The sequence below is a fragment of the Colletotrichum costaricense genome, assembly GCF_030867565.1.
Source record: "Colletotrichum costaricense strain IMI 309622 chromosome Unknown Scaffold_2.1, whole genome shotgun sequence".
NCBI classification, from domain to species: Eukaryota; Fungi; Ascomycota; class Sordariomycetes; order Glomerellales; family Glomerellaceae; genus Colletotrichum; species Colletotrichum costaricense.
In genome coordinates this window covers 1,701,066-1,723,092 of record NW_026848231.1, presented here as the reverse complement: position 1 = coordinate 1,723,092, position 22,027 = coordinate 1,701,066, and the positions used below count along the sequence as shown (strand labels likewise).

The window sequence follows — 22,027 nt, the reverse complement described above, 5'->3', positions numbered from 1 at the left end:
TGCCTGGGTTAAGACGTGTTTGGTGACGGAGATGACATGGGGGTCCTAGACGGTCTGAGGCAGCAACCCCCATATTTCCAGGCACGAGGGGAGTCCGCGCCCTGAAAATGCAGTGCTTTTCGGCGACAAGGAGACAGGAGAAAGGGAAAACTAATCCAACGCCAACGGAGTGCCAGGTCTCGTCACGAGCAACGGATATGTGTGCGCCGTTGCGTATGACTGACAAGGCAGCAAGTTGCTCATTGTTAGCAGGTGTGGCTTTGCGCTTCGGTGTAAAACGGCGAGAGCGCGTTTGCGCCCTTGCGCGCGAGGGGCAGGGAAAAAAGGTTGGAAAACGGAACAACAATGACAAAATAGAGGCACGTCGGGGCAATGCAATGCTGTCACTGCCCGTGTGACTGATCTCGGACAAACTGGGCAACTCTCGACAGGCATTACTTGCTCCGGTGGTGAGTCGAAGGCCTCAAGGCTGACTGGAACATGGTGCCGGTGAGGCTTGCGGGACGGGTACGGAGATGCGGCGGAACAGTCATTTTTACAAAAACTTGGAGTATGTCGGGAATCACTCCCCCATTACATTTCTCGGTGACGGGCTCCGTTTTGATTGACGGAACCGGAAACCCAAGAAACATGGGATAGGAGGCACAGCCCAGTTTCCCTCTAGCACTCAAACTGACCGAACCACAAGTGGAAGAAGTTACGTCGAGATCGGTTGATTATTTTGGTGCAAAGTGTGTAAAGAGGAAAAAGGGTTCGAAAGAGAGGGGAATTGTGGTCCGCCAGACAAATAAAGAGGTGTCGTTGCCTACAGGCTGCCCTGCTTAGCTAATGACATGTGCTGCCTAAGCTTGAGCCAATCAGGGCTAGCACGTCGTCAAACCTCGTGACCTAGGAGAAAGACGGCGTCTCCACAATTTTTCGACCTGGTTTTTCTCGCAAAGTATATTTTCACGCGTTCCCCTTCCCTCTCCTCTCTTGTGTTCCTCATCAGCATCAACAACAGTTCGCGGGCCACCCATCCCAGCTTGGGCTACGGATCTTATGCATGGTCCTTTTCAGATTCCAGGATGGCGTTAGACTGCCGTGTGATATCGCACGGCAGACTGCGTCTCGGTATTGAACCAAACCGTCGTCCATGGCTTTGAGCAAGTGCTGAAGCCAACCGACACGGACAAGCCCGCGAGCTCGTTTTGATGTGTGCTCCCAGCACATAAGGTCTTTGGACCAACCCCACGATATGCCTACACCTCGCGATCTTACTGCGCAAGAGTGTCAACTACTTTTTTATTCGTTCGAGTGGGAGAACAAAACCAACGGTCTAGACAACCGGTCCGCTCCACCCTGATACCGTCGAGATAGTGCGGCTTCAGGACTAAAATCGGACGAACATATCACAAGGCATCTCACACGAGTTGCACGTGGTGCGTTCTTAATTTACCTTGATTGGTGTCATTATAGTAGAGAGTCATTATTCCTAAACCCATGTCACCGAGTTGTACCTGCCATCAGATATATATGAAGGGTATTCCGACATCCTCTGCGCAAGAATTGCAATTCCACTCCATCCCTCGAGTCATTAAACTTCCGTCAAATCCAGTGCTCGCCAAAGATGTGCTTCTCGTCCATGAAAGACAACAAGAACTTGGACACCAGGCGACCCGTATAGTTGGCCGCCACATCTCGCGGGAACGGGTGCTGCTCGTGGTCGGTCGATAGGATTGGGTCATCCGCCAATCCTTCGAGTTCCTTGCCTATACACCACAAGTCAGCATTGACGGTTTAATCATTGGATTGTCGGGTCAGCCTACCGTTCTGATGGATCAAATTCCTCAGGCCCAAGACCATCTCTATGGCTGGTCCGTCCAAGTCGCCTTGCTGGGCCCATGAGTTGTCGAGCATGGGATTGAAGGGCTTGTTCGCCGTATCCCGGCTGTGGGTCTGGTAGATCTGGTGGAACTGGTACGCGAACTGCTTGAACGGCATGTTTTCGACCGCTGCGTTAATATTCAGGGCGTCCTGCCGTTTGTATTCCGGTGGCGTGTGGTTACGCAGGCTAATCTCGTTGAGAGCCACCACAAAGTTATCTGCGGATGTCTCGACCGATTCCATAAAGAGGCACAGTACCAGGAACGAGGCCATACACGGCGCCCACTCCTGTTTTGACTTAGGCTTGAGCAACTTTGAGAAGGACTCAAAGAGATGCTGCATGTCCCTCATCAGGAGCTCGTCAATTACCGCCTTGATCTGCCTGTTGACGACACGTGGGGTCACCCATGGTACTTCCTGAGGGACGAGACCAGAATCCTGGAGGCCCACGACACTCTGCCGTGTGATGCAGAGGTGGCGGGTCATGACGAAGTGGGCGCCGTAGATCGCCAATGCCTTCTTCACCATTGACGACTGGGTCGGGTCAACCAATGCTCTTACGCAAGACAGTCAGTAGCATGGCAACTTACATCAGACTTATTGGCGTATATCTGCACAACGTCCAAGACCTTCTTTGGCAACTCGGTGTGCCGTATTGACTCTGTCACTGATTTTGCGAACCTCGGTTCGGCTGCGATAGCAGCGAGGTACTCCTTCACCTTCTTCCTCAAGGCCTCCCTTTGAGCTGCCGAATCCAACTCCAACACCATAGGTGCCGAGCCTCTGGCTTGCAGGTCTATCCGGTCTTTTTGCACATGCAGATGGTAGTGCTGCTGTACTTCCTCCGTTCGAGGCTTGAAGAACCTCGCTCGAACCTTGAGCGACGCCGAGAGACCGGAAAAGAGCTCTACCTCCCGAGGCGCTAGTTGCACCGCGTCAAGGTCGACATTCTCCTCCATGAATTTCGACATTTGATCCTTGCGGAAGTGGCTGCGCATGAAGTCGGGGAACAACACGGTCAAAAAGTCGGAGAATTGCCAGCAGACGACCTGCGGCACCTGGCCGGCAAGCTTTTTACAGCTCTTGCACGGCCTTTGCGAGTCGCACTTGACTTTGCGGCTGTGGCAGCAAAAGCAGGCACCCAGACGGCGAACTTGCAATGCGCTCTCCTTTGTCGCATTTGCCAGAGGCCCCTTGCGACCACGCGTTTGAATTTTCATGGCTTCGAAGCACTCCCACGGGTTGGGGCGACCCGATGAGGCGTTGATGGAGTTGGGCGTCACGATGACGAATTTGTTCGCGGGTTCGGTAGCCTTCTTCTTCTCGACCTTGCCGGTGATAACCTTGCGGATCTGGCTGGCTGATGCTGCCCTGTCTCCCTCATGTTTGAGGTCCGGGGAGCTGGAGTTGGACTGGGAGGGGCTTGTGGATGTGGAGCTCTGAGACGAGGTTGCGGAAAAGTCCTCCATCAAGAACGTTGAGCTGCCATTGTCGACCTTGAGGTTCGTGGGGTTCCATGGGGCCGGGTTGATGCTATGAGAAAAGGTCTGTGACAGGTCGATATCGCCATCGTGCTGTTGTTGCGGGAATGTGTCTAAGCCGGTCAGGGAGGCATTGTTCGATTGGAATGAGTTGACGAAAGATGTCAGTTCTGAGAACAAAGACAGTTAGCTCACGTATACTTGAAAGTCGGCCACGGGCGGAATGAGGACTCACCATTCAGGTTCAGCTGCTCCTCTGCAAAGAGGAAGCCCTGTGGTGTCAAAAAATTGGATTCCTGGCCGCTGGGAACGAACTGGCTATCAACAGACGGCGCCGGGGCAGCAAACGCCTCCGCTTGGTCGGGGAAGCTCGAGGCGGAGAAGGCGGGCTGGTCGAGGTCGAGGTTTAGCGGGGATAGGCCCGCCGGGTCCGAGCCGGCATGGTGGCCGACGACGGCGAAGCCGTTGAGACTGCCGCTGGCCGGGCTAGGTAGGAAGCCGACTGAGGCCGGATACGAGGCGTAGTCGAGATACTGCCATGATTCTTCGGTGTCGGCCGCGGACTGCTGATCGTAAGGCGAATGAGGCGTCGGGCCCCTTGAGGAAACAGAAGCCATTGTAGTTTCTGTGAGTAGGCAGGACCTATAAGTGGCGAACCGTTGAGTCGCCCGGCGCTTTCAATCCGCTCGGTGAGTTCGATTCGATGATTCCGTAGCCCCTTGTGGTTCTGTTGAGAAAACAGAACAACAGGTCCTTGTTTCCTCACAAAGTCGAATGGCCAGTAATCCGGGGGGGCTGTGTCTGCTTACTTCCAATTCTGCAACTGGCGCGGGGGTCACTCTCCGGACAAGCGAAAAAAATGCTAGGCCTTGTCTCGTCTCTTCTCCCTTTCAACACTCATCGGAGTCGCGATTCGAATTGTCGTCGGCCGGACTCGAATAGATGTTGCTCAATCTCACGAGTTAACCTTTTCTCACCGTTCTTTACCGCTCGGGAAAGTCATGCAAAAGAGCGGGAACGAAGGAGAGACGGTGCGAAATGGGCAGCCAACAAGATTAATACGAGGGGGGAGAACAGCGCTGTCACACACTCAACCCCCATGACAGCAGATGAGCGGAGGGACCAGTAAGCAGCGGCGCCGCAGCCATCCCGCGCAGACCCGTCAACCTGTAAGGTACTTTCTTGTGGGCACGCTGTGCTGCTGGATGAGTTGGTCCTGGTCTCCGCTCCTTCGGCCCAGCTGAGCCGCTAGGCCCTTTCTGGGACCGAAGGTGGATCCACTGCTCCACGAATGAGGGTGCTCTAACCCGATCCATCACCGGCAGCTCACCGGGGCCCGGAGCTGCGGGAGGACCGTACTGCCGCACCGGTGACCGTGGTGACCGAAGCTGATTCCGGCTCTTGCCATCGGGGAACGCACTTGATGCCGCGGCTCCGTTCCGTGGCGAGAAAGGTTGAATTTCAGGAAACTTCAAGGCACAAGATACCTACCCTTACCTACCTCGCCAATTATACATCAGCGTTGCGTTTCTAGCAATCGGCACTGTCCTCTTCCCTTCTCCCAATCAAACCAACGTTGTTTCCTCCGTTTGACCTCCATCACCTGAGAGGCGCTTTATCAATGCAACGCCAACCCGACGTCGAACTTATTTTCACCACGAACCTTTAACGTACGAAAAGACAGATTTCTTATTCCATTCTTATAATTGCCTCAGAGATCGATAGTAAAGCTCATACCAGCGAACCGGCCCGAGCCCCAAGACCCTTGATGATTGACCGTCATCCAACATCCCTCAGGATTGCATCCCGCTCCCCGTCGATATCAAAACCCCCAGCAGTCATAACATCAAGCCTCGAGTGCACCTTGACTCAAACCAACCTCCCACACTCCGCCACTCCGCGTCCTGTCGTTCTTCGCATTACGAACCGCCTCCAAGCATCTAGCTGCATGCATGTATCAGAGGACAATCGCTCCCCGGATCTACCAGAGTGGATAAGCTCCCAACCCGCCGGCATTCGACCTTTGTCCTCACGACACCACCGTAGAAAAACCAACGCCAACCTCGTTTCTCTACCACGATTACAATGTCGAGTCTGGCAAGCTGATCATCACGCCTCCTCTCTCGTGTGACTAGAACAACACCCAGCATCCCCCGCCAAGATAAGGTTTAGCGCGCGCGGCGCTTGACTAGCACTTACACGCACAACGTAAGGATACATCTGTCCGTCTGTTTGTAAGTCCAAGACTCCAAGTTGGCACAGCTCAGACCACAAACCCCGTTCGGCGCGGAAGCTAAACGGGTCCATGCCGCCCGGCACGGCCTCCCCGCCGACGCCGGTGTCCAGGGTCACATATTGCCACTCGCCTCAGGGGGAGAAAAAGAGGAAACGGCTGGTTTTGCTGGATTATATGCCGCTTCCGTCGGCATCCTGCCGTCAGTCCTAGCCTGCTCCATTCCTCCTCTAGGCATCTTGGCCGACACTACACAAGGGCCGGTGGTTTCTTTCGCGACCCCGTTGATAACTAGCGAAATTGAAGGCAGAATATCCAACTACGACAGGCCGGCTATAGCATCGTTGGTCATCCTGTTCACGATCCACCCCGACACGAAACTAGCTCTCACACCTCGAAACAATGATTCAGGATCCCGAGTCCGAAGTTGGCACGGCGCCCTCGTCACAGACAGAAGCACGTTCCAATTCTGCCCGGGTAAACCCAGTGAGTCGCGTGCCGGGACGAGCCCCCTTCTTCCACTGCGTCCTCCAATCTGCTTGGGATCCCACCACTTCAAGTCGATACAGTGGGATAATGTCCCCAAGATAGAACATCCAAACCACCGCAACCGTGGGCATTTCAAACCTTGTTCTGCCACACAGCTCTGCTTATTCACTCTCTAGTCAGCCAAGATTCGAAACCACCTTCTACCGGACTCTAACGTTCTTCCAGAATTCCGCTCTTTTCGCATCCTTGCTTCCCTGTGCTCATGGGCTTTATTCCCAGCACCGGCCTGTCTGGTCGCGCCCTGGAGTTTGCCTTACCCGTACTGATAGCAAAGCATAAGGAACTCCATTTCTGGCGACAATGAATCAATCGGACGCCGCTATGTGGGCGATAGAACTGGAGAAAATCGCAAAACAGAGCACAAGCCAAGATGGGGCCTTTTGGCCTGTCTGCCATGTGCCCCGGTTTGCTTGTCATTCTTCAACACGACCTCGCCAGTCCCACCAGCAACCTCATCGCATACTTGTCTATGTAACCCTACCAATCACCGGATACTGTAAGTCTACATCGCACTATTCACCGGCTCTTTGCCTCGCCTTTGACATGAGTTGTCAAGGGGGGCACGCGGCGCAGTCCGACGGGATTCTATGCGGCACGCAGATCGCACCCCTTCTTTCCCATCCATCTTCAATTCACTTTTCCAACAGCTTGCTTACCCCCCGGTTTCATTGCTTCGCCTCCCCGGCCCTGACCCTTCTTCCCCGGGGGACCCATCAGGCGGGATGCGACACAACGGTCTCCCCATCGACTTACAGAGCTCCCTTGGTCGTTTTACAGTTTGCGTTCCCCGTTCTTGGCCAGGTGATAGTGTAAGATACATCCATCGATCGCCGCTGATGGCCCTTGGTGGTCCTTCCCGCTCAAGTCACTCCGTCAGGCACGCAAGCAGGAACCCCATCGGCTGATGATCACCGTTCATTTCAGCCCAACCCAAGCGCCGCCGGGTGTGGGGGGGTAACAAAGTCGCACCGATAGGACAGGGGCAGAGGCGACGGATACTTGGGTTCCTGCCACACCTGTCCTGCCATCATGCCGGGTTAACAAGCCAGATGGCGTAACTTTGGCTCCTGGAACTCGCGCAGGGAAGACGCGTGAGCAACCCCCGTCCCCTACTTGATGGCAGGAGTCAGGAGCCGTGCGACGAACAGAGCGCTTCAAGTCATGACGTTTACGAACTGGATACCGGCACATTTGAAGGACAATGCGTAGATTTCTGGCGCTGAGAGAGCGCGCCCAGCCACGGGCTATAGGATATCAAACTGCCAAAGGCTCATCTAAGCCGCCCAAATCAAGTGAGTAGAAAAGAAAACAGCACTAGTATAGTAGGGATATGTCCAAATTGCTCTCTCTCTCTCGTGAACCGCACAAACAGAGACGAACAATACGCACAAGCGCAAAACAAACGTTGTCAAAACAGCCATCCGGTAGCCCAGTATAAGTGAAGGGTGTCTGTCAAAAAAAAGATATGACCCATTGAAACAACTCCAGGCCCCCAAACCACGCCGTGGCAGTGCAGAAACGAATAGCAAGCCACCAAAATAACAGGGCCAATGTACAAAGAGGTTTCCGCCCTTTCCTGATGAACCTGTAGCGCCCACCGCTTTCCCTGTAGCATGCTCATGCCCTTTTTTGCTTGCGAAACCAAACCGTAAAGGGTCAAGTAAAGGTATGTATGTAAGTGTGTGTGTCGTGTGCGTGTGTAAAGAGGCAGTTCAGTCGAGAGTCCCTGGAGGCCGCAGAAGTAAAGCGAGGTTTTTCTGCCCACAATGGAGCGCCATTACCATTTCTCGTACAAAAATCAGATTCAAAAACAACAAACAAGACGCAACTCGCTTTGCCGAGAGGTGGAGTGTTGAGCTAAGCTAGAGCCTGTAGGTGTGTTCTCCTGCGTCGTGCCTTTGGAGGGCGCTGTCGTCCTGATGACGTCCCGGTTCCGTATCGTGGAATCATTTACACTCTTCTTCTCTTCTTCTAAAGAATGAGGTGGATTCCGCCCTTCTGCAATAACTTTCAGTTCGTAAGGTCCGTAAAATGTCGTAAACAAAGTGCCACGTTGGCCGCCAGCGTCGAGACACTCGCCGTGGTTTGCTGCGCACGGCGAGGTTGTCAACTTCGGCCTGGGCGAGTATATGGTAGGAGGTAGCATGGAAGCACACTAGCTTCTGAACCGCTGTGCAGCGCGATCTTGAATTTGCTTCTCCGTAGAAACGTATAGTCGGTCGAGGTAGTCCATGGCGCTCGCGTCCTTGAGGATCTTGGCTACCTGGATGCCCGCCGAAATGAGCTGTAAAATGTTGCGGTCGTCCTTTAATGGGCGACTCTGGTGCTTGGCCGCATGTCGCATTTCCAATGAATTCTCGAGAATCGTGACAAACTGCTTAATCTGGCCGTTGTAGAGTACCCGCGCCGGGATGCGGCGCTTCGTAGCCAGGCGCTTCAGGAGGTAAACCCATTCTGTCCATTCTCGGTCCTGAGGTCGCTCGACAGGTCGCATGTCCTGTGTCAAAGGAATGGGGAACTGATATTTGGCCACGAAGTCGTACGCGCACTGAGAGAGCCTGTCGTTGACTTGGGTGAGCACCAAGTCCTGCTCTTGAACGTGGAGGTTGGTAGGGAGATGGGGCAGTTCGCGTTCTTGCATGGCAATGTATTCTGGCGGCGGGCGAGCGAGAAACTGATGCGGGCCGTCGAATTCGTCGCGGTTAGAAGGTCGACGTTGTGGCCGACCCTTGCCATTCACCTTGCTCTTACTCGGGGGAGTGGTGCCAGCCCCGTTCTCGAGTGAATAATCAGAAAGGTTCGGGGATGCAATAATGTCGTCGACCGAGTCCGTCGGTGAGTATCTTTCCTGGTGATCCCATGATTGAGAGTTCGTACTCTTGTACGACCCGTAGCCGGCGGCACCACTGGTGCCGTATGTGCCAGAAGCTGGGCGCGATCCGTACGCCGGGGCAGCGGCAGCGGCAACAGCATGAGGATTGGTTCCGATCGGCAAATTGTAGTTACTAGCTCCTGGCGAGTACGTGGACACGCTTGAAAGGGACGGTGTTACTCGTTTGCTCCTTTGTGGGAATACATCATGAACAATGACGTCTGGTTCTTACCTCGATGAACGGTAGTAGTTGGTATCAAATCCTCCGGCAGGCGGGAATGTATCGTTGTACATTGAACTTTTCTCAGCGGTCAGTCACCCCTCCTCGGGCATTGTTTGGAAATTAGGAGAGCGGTCCGTACCTCCGCGTCGAGTTCCACGGTCCGTTGGACATGGCTGATGGTCTGTATGCAAAATCCGGCTGGGCCATATCTTCCGGGGGCATAACGGTAAAGAGAAAAGAAATCAGGCAGCAAAATTTTTGGAAATGTCCAAAGTGTCCTGAGATGGAAGCCACGTGAAATATGAATAGTCCTTGGGCGGGCAGGTCAGCCCTGGGTGTCCAAAAAAGAGTCCTTTGGGCTGTGATCTTCGGCCAAGTATTCCTGGGAAAATGCGGCAGGTTGTCTCCTCAAACACAAGGGAATCCACGATAACAAAAATGGTCTTGTTCCAGGATGGGACCCTTGAAGAACTCCGGGTCGTTGCAAGGGCGGTGTGCGTGATGGGGGGCAAGCAGGTGATCGGTCCAAGAAACGACCAGTCTCCACGAAGACACCTTAAATGACTTATAAGATGATCGGGAATGGCTTGACGTGAAAGACACTAGGGGGTTAGTGGGAGATGTCTGATCTTGCTGGCGCAAAATGGGAAAGAAGAAACCAACAAGCTCCTGGGATGGACGAGGATGGGGGAGCGGGCAGGATCCTGACAGTGGATGATTAAGTTCGGAATGGAGGCATTTATGTCTGCTTGCGATGTCCTTCCTCGTGGGGCGTTGTACTGGAGCGGCGACAATGGTTGATCCTGGTCAAGACAGCAAAAAGATGTGGTCCGTTGGGAAGTCGAGGCGAAGGGAGGACAGGGACCAGGACAGACGCAGGCCGGCGAGACTCGAGTAAAGATTTGCATTCGCCCCAATGACCAACACCATGGACTCATGGAGACGTCTCTGGTTTCAAGCGGGACGGCTGCCGCATGGGCTGGAGGATACGTGACTGCCAAGCGCTGTAGTCCAGAAGGTTCATCTGTCGGGCGTCCTGGAATAGATTGGTCGACGGTGGGAGCCCCAGGACAAGTTGGCATCCATCCCTAGCTTGTCGAGCGTGGATCGTGGGCACGACACGCGAGTGACGAGGGAGATCAGCGTGCCCTTTGATTGCTGGTGCTCTTCGTGTCCCCCTCTATTTTTCGCGCGATGCCAGGTCGAATTTTTGACAGTTGGCCCCTCAGTCAAGGAAGACCCCAGAAGGACGACAAATCTTATGGCCGGCCTGTGTAGGCTCACGCGTGGAAGCCATTGGACGTGCCAACTCCTGACGGAGGACGGAGCCAGTTGTGTCGAGTAGGGCACCGATTGGGCTGTGACAGAAACTTTTCCTTTGCTGGGCTGGAGGATTGTTGCCCGAAAGGTCGGAGTAGCTTTTCGGTACCGGATGGGATGATTTGTGCAGGGTTGTACCTAGCGGGAGAAGAAGCGGTGACAACAGGCCGGGTTGGGCACAAATTGGACAAGCAAACACCGACGGCCGATACGATGAGGGGACGCGCGCTACGTGCGAAATATGCGTGCCCAACCATGCCTTGATGCCCACCTGGTAAGTCCAAGTTGCTTTTGTGCATCATTGAATCAGGAACCCTCCATCGAATACCCCGACAGTGGCATTGCTCGGAAGGGGTCGACTGACTATTTACCAGTCAACCAATCATGCAGCGCTTTAGCAGACGTTCATCGTTGTCAAAATCGTGGGCGTCTTGCTCCGCTGAATCCCGGGTGGCTTCTGCTGCTTTAGCAGTACCGGGTCGGTGACCTTTGGAGCCTCAATGATTCGCGGACCCGACAAATGGTATGCGTGATCTGAACGTAGCGAACGTGAAGCTAGTCACGGCGATATTGAGGCAAGGGAAAGCTTATGGATCCAAGAAGATATTGCTGGGGTTGGTCAAGATTTGGGCGGAAGCGTCTGGGCCCCCCCGCCAGGGCCAATGGTGTGCACCCCGGAGGCTTCAAGCTGGTCGTTCGGCTGGCTGCGGGTGACTAGCCCATCGCCATCGACTTCCATCGCCAATCAAGCGGGATGACGTGCGCCTCGGTTAACCCCAGTATCCTGGCGTGCCTGGGTAGGTTCTCGATAACCTCAACGATTCGAACTCGACTGTTCCGAATCCAAGGGCGAACAGTGGTGGTCGGACGATCGCCGCAATCTCTGTGCATAATATGCCCTAGATAGGTTAATCGATCTCGGAGTGCAGTAACAGTCAGAAGCAGTCGAAACGAGCCAACGATTGCCGAGTGGAGGAGGGGGGCAGGATGGCTATTTCGTCTATTGATGAGCTGTCAGGCGGCGCCTCGTGGATTGCGGGGATTGCGGGACGATCAAATCGCCAAAGAGATAAAATGAGATGGATGACGTTAGTTGTTTTTGTTGCCAATTTCGTCACAAACGTATCGAGCTGCTGTCACATTTGACAGTTATTTTGGTGTAATGGCGACAACGACTACAGATACATCTCGTGCCATGTGTATGCGCTGCAAGATTTTGAAGGAAAGCCGTCGTTCGTCGGTCTGTGGACGGCGACACCTGTCGTTCCAGCAGCGCATTGATACAGGGTGGGTGGGGAGTTTGTTGTGTTGTTTCGTATGCCTCATTGAGACGACGTCTTTCTGGAGCGGAGTAGAACGTTGAATGTTGGCCGAAACAAAGGAGCAAAGATTCTTGGGCTCCCCATGTCTCCGGGCATTGAGAAGGCCGGGATGTTGCGCATGGCGGAGCGAAATGCGCATGACATGGCCGAAATCACAACCGGTGTGTCCCACTTTAAATCTGGCGATTCGGAAGGGTATGACCGGCCACTTCCACCGAGCTGTCAATGCGTCTTTGCTTCGTCGGGTCGATGCTTCTATTCCGTTTTCCGGGATAACGGCTCGAGATCGAGTTCAATCGAGAGGCCCGTCGCGGGTCCCTGATCGGCCCAGTTCTGCCACGATTGCCACGGTCGCACCTATGGAAGGATCCGGCCATAGAAGCATTTTCGAATCTTTGGTGTTGACGTTGGGAACAACACCGGCTTGGTAGTCTAGGTTGTGAGGATGATTCAATGGATGACAGGGTTGATGCTCGACGCTAAAGAGGACACTTTGGTATGGAAGATTGGTTTATGCCTTGCTTATTAGCGCAGGTAGGTTGAATTCTGGAATATTCTGTTCGTCTGTTTGAATCCTCGGCTGGGATGCTGGGCGGGAGGAAGTGTGGTTGTACGGTACTGTCAATCCGAAGTGAAGATGTGTTGCCTGATGGTGTATGGAGTCGTAACCTATGAGGCAGGGCGCCGCTTTCCCATTTGAATATTCACTTTTTTCCATCCAAGTTCAGGTCCTGCAGGTCCGGCCCTCTCTCTCCAGGCTCTTGAATATTCACCATCCATTACCTAAGGTACAACTCCAATGACCGGAAAAACAACGGCAGGACGTACTCGGAACCGACCTGTAGGGGCTTGGCGGGGCTGGATCGGGTGTTTCCCTGACCCACCAACTGACACCCTTCATCTCCTATTGGTCGAACTCTTATGCACCTCTCGTGTAGCAACTTCCACCTGACCGCTTACGCCAATCATCATCAACATCAGCAACGTTTTCGTCAAGTTCAGGAGGCTGATTAAACATGAGGGATGGAAGGCAGAGACTTCCAAGTCGCAAACTACGTGTATCTCTTCGCTCAATTCCAATCTCCCAGCTACCACTTCTATGCTGTCCCCTTTTTGCCCAGAGCTTTCCCAAGGATCTCATGCAGCCGCAAGATCAATCTCGCTCTGGTCCGCATAGCCGCAGTTCCCACCAAGCATGATCAATCGGCGCCGCTTCAAGCCCCAGGACTGTGTGGAGAATCATTAATGACGAGGTGTGTTGCGTTGCTATGGCACCGCCTAAGAACCGAATACGCAAATTCCACCGTCGCAGCAAGAACGGTTGCTCGACGTGCAAGCAGCGTCATGTACGATGTGACGAGCGCAAGCCTTTGTGGTATGCACCTCTTTCTCATCTGTCATGCCCACGTCCCCTTGACAATACTCGTGCCCCTCAACTGCCCCTTATCCCACGTCCTGCCCGTGGAGGACCAACGCACAAGACACTCCTCCCGTTGAATGATTACCTAACATCGGCTTTAGCACAAACTGTCTGCAGACCGGCAAGGACTGTGTATATCCAGACGTCGAACCTGACGAGGAGTCTCGATCAGGTTCTCTTTCAGAGTCCCGATCTGGGTCCGAACTCACCGTTGTCCCGGCTGAAGAAGCCTCCATCATAACCAATGTCGTGTCAAACCAGCCATTTGCCGGCTTCTCATGCGACTACCAGATGTCGGCAATGTCGCAATGGCTCTGGCACCAATGTAAGCCGCCTTCTGTACCTCCGAGATCACTTGACTAACGCCATGCCCAGTCACTGCCTTTTACGTCAGAGGTCAGACTCCGGTAGAAAGGGGACAGAATCTATGCAGGTATGGTTTCGTCTCCTATCCCACGACATCATCCGGGCTAACATGAGCAAGCGTACAAAGGACACTTCTGCATCCGGGCCTGCTTCATGGCTGCCTTGTGGTTGCGGCTTGCCAATGGGCATGGGTCACTGGATCCCTTGAACACGTCAAGGTGCCGTTTCTCTATCACAAGACAGCCGCCTATGAGTTTGCGAAGCAGCAACTCTCCGAGTCTGAGGAAACCGTCAGCGACACAGCCATCTTTGCTATAGCCAGCCTGGCACTCACTGAGGTAAAGAACCATGACGTCCTTATGATAGAATTTTGTATGCTAATGGCATGCGCAGGGAGCGGTTGGGGACTTGGATGCTTCTTCGAAGCACCTGCGCGGTCTTCACAGGCTGACTCTCAGGAAGAACGGCTACAACTTGATGAGATCAAACCTAGCGCAACAGATGCTGCAGATGTGAGTGGCCCCTTGCGGATAATGTGTAGCATTGATCGATTTAACAATTACTTGGACAGGGCTGGCGATCGCCTACGTCTAGGGGAAGTAAATGTGATCCACGATGCCATTAGTGCTGATTTCCAGCCCAGTATCATCGCCTTGCTGTTCACTTCACTGTGGGATATGGAAAGTCTCCCGCCGCGGCAAGCACCGAGATACGGATGGTGGGAAGGCGACGAGACGCCCACGGACAGGCTCTGGCAGGACTATACCAAAAACCTAAATTGGGAGCTTTCCCGTGGATTCGATCCAGAGCGCAATATAGCGACGATGCTCAACAGCGACGCAAAGAGCAGCAGGGCGAGCTACATTGCCACCTTCTTCTACCTCGTCATGGCGGTCAATGACAGCGAAATGGATTGCGTCCTTACCGTGTGGCTGCTGGAACAGCTCATTGACGATGTTTGCGACAAGGAGGAGGAAATGATTGCCGGGACATTCAGTCGCAGCCTTTGGTTATGGAGCGTCCTGTTCGGAGCTGCTGTGGCTTACACGGGCAGACCAATTACCGCAACAGGCAGAGAGCAACTCGCGAGGTGGAGAGAGTTGTACGCTGCGAAATTGAGCTTGGCCAGCCACGTGCTGCAGCTCGACAGCTGGCACGACGCGAAGGCAGTCCTGGCGGAAGTTGCCTGGACTGAAGGCTCAGATGCTGAGGGGAGATTACAAGACATATGGGAAGCAGCCGTCTTGCGTCGTACGGGCTCTGCACATTGCGTCCATGAAGTGGACGTGACGACGTGAGTGGCTGAAAGTCAAGAACAACACGGCTAGAAGATCTTCCAGCTTCCGAATCGGCATGCTCATTGCCCTCTAGCACCATTTCGACAGAAAGAGATACGTCTGTGCATATTTCCGTGCATGACATCGCCGACTGCATGCCGGAGCAACGTTTTGTCGAGATCCGGTATCAAGTTTTCGGTGACCTGGAGGCTGGCGACCCTGGCTTGAGTCAGAAAGCCGGTACACCGAGATTTAGATCGGCGTTTTAGGTAGGGGATGATGCGCAGCAACACCCAATTTGTCGTAGCGCAGACGGGCGGCTTCATATCCGAAACTTGTTTTCCTTCCTTCTCACAGTGAAAAAACTAGCAGCTGAAGAAAGATCCACCGACTGGCATCTTTTGATCTCCGGTTCGTGTCGGCGACGGCGGCGAGGCGCAAGGGCAAGATCGCCATGATTGCCAATTGCCTCACGTTGTGTTAAAGGGGGATTTCGACTCGGCAGCATCTACCGAGGGACGAGCGTGACAGAGTTCAATGGTGTGGAAAGACGACTAGGATGAGCCGAGTAAAAGGTAGTCCACCTGCGACCGGGCTCGATGGGGAACTGTGGAAAGGGAAGCTGCCGAACGGGAGGTTGTAACTCTGCCGGTACGGATGGGTCAGCAGTGGATACTCATGTACTGATCATTATGCTTGAATATCAAGGACAATCACGTGCAAAAGTTGCGTCCAAGAGTTGTGAAGCCTTTGATGCAAAATGGTAGTAAAATGCTGGAGGGTCAAAGGTGAAGAAAGGAAGGAAGGTGGTTTCATCGTACACCTACCTACCTTATTGTCCCGACACGAGGTATCTACTGATTGCAAGTACCGGTGATTAGACAATTACCTAAGGTAAGATGGGTAGAAAGGCGGCAAGCTATGGCGCTGGTCTGGGGCTGCGGGTGGCTTGCGTCAAGCTAAGTGCCGTTTGTTTGTTTTATCCATACTGACGGGACGTTGTAGGTAGACGACTCTGAAAACGGAAAACGGACAGCGCTATCGCATGGCGCATCGTGGCTTCCCCAATGCCATGTGTCTTAGTCTTTGCTCTTACACTTGACCTTACCACCTTACATAAGAAACTCCAGCTGAGAGTCTGGGACAGAAGGCAAGAACCTTGCACACACTCTCTCGATCTCGACTTCAAATGTCAACGCCTCGTCGTCTGCGTCCATCGCCAAGGTCTTTTCTCCATCCCATCGTCAATGCTCTCCGCTCGACGACGGGCGCCTCCGTCTCACGTCTCTCGCTGACCCCTCGTCCCGTATTCCGTGTCAACGTCAGCTCATTAGCCATTCCGCATTAAACTGCGTTGAACTGCCACACGCCAGTGGTTCCCCGCGTCTCAAGCTCATGCTGGCCTCAAAGTCAACAAGAGTCAAGAGCACCGGCTTCGTCGATTTCCAGCTCATCGGCGTCAGAGAAGACCGAGGTGGGGGGCCAAGAAGATGGAGCTGTTCAATGCAAACTCGACGGGAATCCGGAGAACGAAGTCAGAGACGACGTGGAGCGATTGCTGGTGATCGAGTCGAATGCTCGTGGATCGCATCAAACTACTCAAGATGCCGCTGTCGTTGCCGGTGCCGCTACCGTTACCGCTGCGCTCCATGATACGATCGAACATGACAAGTTGCACCATGTTATCAAGCCATCACAAGGCCACACGCTGCACGTTACTCATGCATCGTAATGCAGCATCATCAAAGGAGTCGCAAATGGTTGGTAAGGACCGCTTCCGCCAGAAGCAGGCCAGCTGGTAGACACCGAAAGACCGCATCGCGAAGCGCGTTTATGTGTCTTGCGGGCGTGATGCACTGCGTTGTTGCTTGTGGTGTGTGGCCGACTGACTGCGACCCGAGCCAGTGAGCATCGAACACGCCAAAATAGCTGCTGGCAGATTGTGCAAGTTGAGACGGAGACTGTCGGCCGGTGTGTGTCAGCCATTTGCGGCCCGCCAACCACGGCCACTGCTTCGTCGACGCGTGAGCCGGCGGCGTGCCTACACCAATGAAGCAGCCAACGACCAGGAGGAAGAGTAACACGAGGTTGACGGACAAACGGGCTGACAGTCCGGCCTTCCGCAGTTCCCGCTCGGCTGTGGTGCTACACTTGTCTGTTGTTAGTGTCGTGTGCGTCTTTTTTCACCCTCTCGCTCTGTTGCTCCGCCGCCGTCTGTCGCCTGGCTTCTTCTAGCGGCCGGCGGTGTCGATGCCACCTCGGCAAGCTTCGATTGATGCGCGTCAAAACATTGGTTCAAGATGGCGCCATGACTTTGATGCTCGAGACGGGTACTGGAAACGGGTTACGGGAGGCTATCACGTCTGTGCGAGGAGGGAAAGGGGGAAAGTCAAGGAACAGTCGGAACAAGAGCAACACATATGGATGGTTAGGATGAGCAAGTTCCGCTCCTGGTGCGAGTCGACAAGCTGCGCAGCCTTGTTTCTTTTCTCTGCGTCTTCTGGCCTACTCTTCTACCGCCGGGACGCTTGAGGTTTCTGCACGGATGTGTTGGTGCTGCAGCCATGATCCCTCCACGCTGCCGAGACGGACGAAATACTGGCAGCGCGATAGGCCAGGGACGTGACCAGTCTCCACCCGGGACCCAAGTTCAAGTCAGGAAAATCAAGGAAGCAAGACCAGTCACCGCCATCCTCGCTCGGAACGGGCCTATGACAGACGCAGACAGAATGAGGCCAGCTGGCTAGCGCCGTGTGTTAGCTCGAGTTTGACCTGCGGACTTTCTGTGACGGCCAACACCAAGGCACATATTGGATACGACGAGGTCGGCGATTCGGCGGTGGACGCTGGCCGCATATCTGTCTGTTTCCAAGGCAGCCAGCAGAAGCTGAGAAGATGATGATGATGCTGCTGCTGCTGCTGCTGCCGCCAGGAGTCTAGACACTCTGGCCAGCAGCTGCCCACGACGCAAGACAGAGAGATGAGACTGGATGGGCTTGGAAATGAGTGGTGGACAAGATATTCCAAGATGTGATTGCTATTGCCTTGGCCTAGCATCCATCTGCAGAAACCAAGGGCGCCAATGCTTCGGAACAGGGGTTGTCTCTGGCCAGCAGGACATGGGCAGGGGGGGGCCACGCATGTCGACGTGGTAGACAGCTCCACCCCCAATCCTCCCCTCCCGAGTCTGCCATGCCCGCAGCCCCTTGGATGCCCCCCTCACAGACCTCATCTCGTTCGCTCGTTTGTGCAAATGCCAGTAGAGACATGGCTTCGTCCCGCAACATTAAAACCCGCTGACCCCCTCTGTCCCTGCCCGACGTCTGTTTCTCTTCTTATCCTTTCAGCCCAACCCGCAACCTCATTCCTACCCAACTTCTTCTGCATTCTGCATCGCTGATCTCTGGCAACCCAACAAGCGCCAATATTGTCTTCTTCTACCCGCCTACATCCCTTCAGCCCTCAAACAAACGGTCAACCTGAGCTAAGAAAGATCAAAAAAGATCTTCCGCATCTTGCCACCCAAGGATTACCATACTCGACACCATCTCGACCAAAGCATTCCAAAGGAACGTCGCAAACAAGTGACCCGCTGTGTTTGCTCTTTTCTTTGGTATCTTCACACGACACAACTCAGCCGAGTTGATTCACATTGCCCTGGATTTGCATGACTACGCGACCCGAGGAATCAATGACTGCTCTTGTTGTTCCGCGCCCGGATATGCCTGGCTACAATTCTCTTGATTTGGACGACGTCCACACACCTTCTAGGTATTGTCTTTTCTTATTCTGTTCCCAGGGTGGTCCGTCGTCTTTTTAAGTCATGTATTGCAAGCTTCATGTACAGTTTCTTCGCGTCTCTACCAACCAGATCTTTCCCGCCGCGGAGGCATTCAAACTCAAAAGGATATATCGACCCATGGACTCTGGACTATTTTCTGCCTGGACACTTTCCGAAGGATCATTGCCCGGGACATACTTTCATTCCGCTGGACTACAGGAGACCGTAGTGCAGAGGCCTAGCCTCTTGCCTGTCGTGCCAGACGCGGTCATCAACAATATTTGATACTATTCTACCGGTGAGTACTGCCCGACAAGAGCAAACCCGAGACAATCAGCAAATTGGACTCCACTGGAATATTTCGCATCAAACAAACCTGGACAATACCTGGAAACCTTTTCCCCAATGGATATTCATGGATATGACCTACTGGGACCCATGGACGTCTCACCCGAGGCTATAGAGGCTGCCCAGCTTCGCATTTGGATGGACTTCCCTGGATACCTTCACCCAACGACAGTGGATATGCCGGTTCTACCGCTTTGTTACTGCCTTACTTCAGGCTTGACAATGGCACATTTCGGCAAATAGACCCTGGACTATCACGGTGCTCCAGCACGCGTCGGCTTCTGTTCTCTCTGTTCATGGATTTTCGCTTTGACCATCTGCTTCGACTTGACATTACCTGGTCTACCTCCACAGCAGCACATCCTGACGGACGGGACTTGCTACTACGCTGTTTTCTGGAATATCACTCTTCAACACAACCGGCATCATTCATCATCTTGAGGTCTTGCACGACTGCTCACGCCTTGTGAGCCGACATGGGGACAACATCATCGCACCGAGGAAACTTGATTTCATCCTGAAGACTGCAACGCCGATACCGCATACTACCAAGGACTTCTATCTTCACGACTCTTGACCCTGAGGATCTCCGACCCATCTCTGTTACACACCTGGAACTTCACATGTCTGATCCGCGGATTCACACTGGACCATCTTCGCCATCTTTCCTCGGACTGTATTCTGGCATGATCATGTTGATCTGCGCTCGCTTGGTCTGTCAACTCATAACTCCGAACCTATGAGGCACAAGACCAGTCTGCTAACATGCTTGTACTACAGGAACAAAGTTGTACCATGCTGAGATGTTTTCTTGTTTACTTGCTTTGCATTGCACACATGATTAGTGGAGAAACAGCACACTAACCCCCCCTTTCAGCGACTACAGCTTCTTCCACGCACAAATGGTGCCCTCAGGAATGTTTTCCTTTTCTTCTCAAACAGGACCATCGGACCCCTTGAGTGGTTCGTGGGAAACGACAGGAGAAGGTGCACAGAACTTTCAAGACTTCTCAGACAACGGATCTGCCCACCCGGGAGACTCCGAGGACTACTCATTCCAAGTTGATGGCCACATCACGCCCAGAGGACAGGGTCAAACTACCGAGGATTTGCAGAGCAAGTGGACTGCTCCCGCAACTGTTGGTAGCGAGCCCATGCGGAGAGGAACTTCGCGCAGCTCAGCCGGAAGCCGCAAGCACCGGATTTCCAAGGTCACATCTCCCAAGGCACGACCTACCAGAATGACTGCTGCTGCGTCAGCTCAAGTATCTGCTCAGCTGTCCTCCATGGACATCACAGGTAATGCCACGGTCTACGGACCTCAGCCCAGCGCCCAAATGATGGACGTGAACCCCTACTTCCTGGACACGGATACGAGCGCCGTCTCGTCCCAATGGTTTAACTCGATGGAGCTCGGCATGATGCCCGATGGCCTGCCCTCAGGCGAGCTGAACATGCACGTTGTGCCTGCTCAGATGCAGCTTGACCCGGACTCGAGCTTGGGTGCTCACTCTCCTTCTGCCTCCTGGAACTCCTTCAGCCCTACAGAGTCGCACCTGTCTTCGCCGGCTGGAAGCACTGAGGACTCATGGCTGTCCGCCCCTCTCATGTCTTCGCCGTCACACTCGGAGCACGTCTCCCCCATTATTCAAAGCCAGTCTCCAAGGTATGTTCCTCAGATCAGCTGCTCTAGCCTAGAGTCAGCCTCTGACGAGACACTCTTGTACAGCGCCAACGGGAAGTTCATGAGCGACGAGCTCGCTGGAAGCGTCCTTACCATCGTCGGCGATGCCGCACTGCCCCCTGCTTTCCCCAGCCGCCGGCCTACCAACGAGGGTGACACCGCCCGGGACCACCCTTTGTACAAGAACGCGACCCCGCAAGCCGATGGCTTGTTCCACTGCCCATGGGAAGGAGAAACCAGCTGCAACCACAAGCCCGAGAAGCTCAAGTGCAACTATGAGTAAGTCGGCCTTTGTCCTCGTCTCCACACCCGTCCCGTCCCCCGAGACTAACCACCCCCTCCTTGTGCAGCAAGTTCGTGGACTCCCACTTGAAGCCCTACCGCTGCAAGATTGACTCTTGCGAGAATGCCCGTTTCTCCTCCACTGCCTGCCTGCTCCGCCATGAGCGTGAGGCTCATGCCATGCACGGCCACGGCGACAAGCCCTTCCTGTGCTCCTATGAGGGATGCGACCGTGCCATGCCCGGCAATGGATTCCCGCGCCAGTGGAACCTGAAGGACCACATGCGCCGTGTTCACAATGACAACGGCGTTCCCGGATCCCCTACCAGCGTCAGCAACGGCCAGCAGAGCTCCAAGGGCCGTAAGCGCAAGGATGCGCCCAAGGCCGCCACCGTCGGACCCGCACCACCCTCCCGCAAGGTCACCGCCAAGGCGGCCGTCGTGGAGGCTGCTGTGAAGGAGGAGCCTTCCTCCAAGCCCCTTATCGAGGAGTGGATGGCCCACCGCCAGGCTCTTGAGAACATCATTCGTGACCTCAACCAGCCCGAGGACATGAAGAACTCGCAGCTCATCAAGGATGCCCACAACCTCCTGTCCGCCATGGGCAAGATCGGACACAACCTTACCGCTCAACCCATGGACGCCAAGGTCCCCTTCCACGGAAACTACGCCCACGCCGGATGAATACCTACTTTTGGTCCGTAAAAGCCCGCTTTACACCATCGATAAAAAAGACTTCCCACTGACTAGTCATTGCTTGCAGAACTTGACTACACCAGTCACAGAATGTTACCAGCCCTGAATGCAAGCGCATCAGGTACCTTCGACTACAACTCGATCCTCTAAATTGTGGACGTTGTATGTTGCCGGGGAACCATCACGCTATCACGAGGTATTCGTGTCGTAATGAGCTTCTCTCACACTGGATAAATCCACACCTCTGGATGGATACACATCGTATGCCGCCCGGCGATGGATACCAAGGATTGAAGTCAACGGACAC

General features: G+C 54.1%; 7 protein-coding genes across 7 annotated transcripts; 4 read left to right on the top strand and 3 right to left on the bottom strand.

Annotated features, from left to right (window-relative positions):
* Positions 1 to 1,587: 1,587 nt before the first annotated feature.
* CCOS01_02205 (uncharacterized protein) lies at positions 1,588 to 3,964 on the bottom strand (the record flags this gene model as incomplete). The annotated part of the gene is made up of 4 exons (XM_060450397.1): positions 1,588 to 1,751; positions 1,809 to 2,400; positions 2,457 to 3,517; positions 3,583 to 3,964. 4 exons carry the CDS (start codon positions 3,962 to 3,964, stop codon positions 1,588 to 1,590), a joined length of 2,199 nt encoding a protein of 732 aa, XP_060319047.1.
* A 1,774-nt stretch (positions 3,965 to 5,738) lies between these two features.
* CCOS01_02204 (uncharacterized protein) lies at positions 5,739 to 6,245 on the top strand (the record flags this gene model as incomplete). The annotated part of the gene is made up of 1 exon (XM_060450396.1): positions 5,739 to 6,245. A coding segment is annotated over one exon (507 nt), but the record flags the coding sequence as incomplete, so codon positions are not given.
* Positions 6,246 to 6,499: 254 nt separating this feature from the next.
* CCOS01_02203 (uncharacterized protein) lies at positions 6,500 to 7,246 on the top strand (the record flags this gene model as incomplete). The annotated part of the gene is made up of 3 exons (XM_060450395.1): positions 6,500 to 6,594; positions 6,885 to 6,938; positions 7,105 to 7,246. The coding sequence occupies 3 exons, from the start codon at positions 6,500 to 6,502 to the stop codon at positions 7,244 to 7,246; spliced, it is 291 nt and encodes a 96-aa protein (XP_060319045.1).
* Positions 7,247 to 8,284: 1,038 nt separating this feature from the next.
* On the bottom strand, positions 8,285 to 9,446 carry CCOS01_02202 (uncharacterized protein; the record flags this gene model as incomplete). Its single annotated transcript, XM_060450394.1, has 3 exons — positions 8,285 to 9,161; positions 9,234 to 9,299; positions 9,364 to 9,446. The coding sequence occupies 3 exons, from the start codon at positions 9,444 to 9,446 to the stop codon at positions 8,285 to 8,287; spliced, it is 1,026 nt and encodes a 341-aa protein (XP_060319044.1).
* A 3,688-nt stretch (positions 9,447 to 13,134) lies between these two features.
* On the top strand, positions 13,135 to 14,950 carry CCOS01_02201 (uncharacterized protein; the record flags this gene model as incomplete). The annotated part of the gene is made up of 6 exons (XM_060450393.1): positions 13,135 to 13,241; positions 13,388 to 13,611; positions 13,662 to 13,719; positions 13,771 to 13,990; positions 14,046 to 14,164; positions 14,224 to 14,950. 6 exons carry the CDS (start codon positions 13,135 to 13,137, stop codon positions 14,948 to 14,950), a joined length of 1,455 nt encoding a protein of 484 aa, XP_060319043.1.
* A 1,438-nt stretch (positions 14,951 to 16,388) lies between these two features.
* Positions 16,389 to 16,595, bottom strand: CCOS01_02200 (uncharacterized protein; the record flags this gene model as incomplete). The annotated part of the gene is made up of 1 exon (XM_060450392.1): positions 16,389 to 16,595. The coding sequence occupies one exon, from the start codon at positions 16,593 to 16,595 to the stop codon at positions 16,389 to 16,391; it is 207 nt and encodes a 68-aa protein (XP_060319042.1).
* Positions 16,596 to 19,960: 3,365 nt separating this feature from the next.
* Positions 19,961 to 21,708, top strand: CCOS01_02199 (C2H2 transcription factor; the record flags this gene model as incomplete). The annotated part of the gene is made up of 3 exons (XM_060450391.1): positions 19,961 to 20,724; positions 20,788 to 21,021; positions 21,093 to 21,708. The coding sequence occupies 3 exons, from the start codon at positions 19,961 to 19,963 to the stop codon at positions 21,706 to 21,708; spliced, it is 1,614 nt and encodes a 537-aa protein (XP_060319041.1).
* Between the last annotated feature and the right edge of the window lie 319 nt (positions 21,709 to 22,027).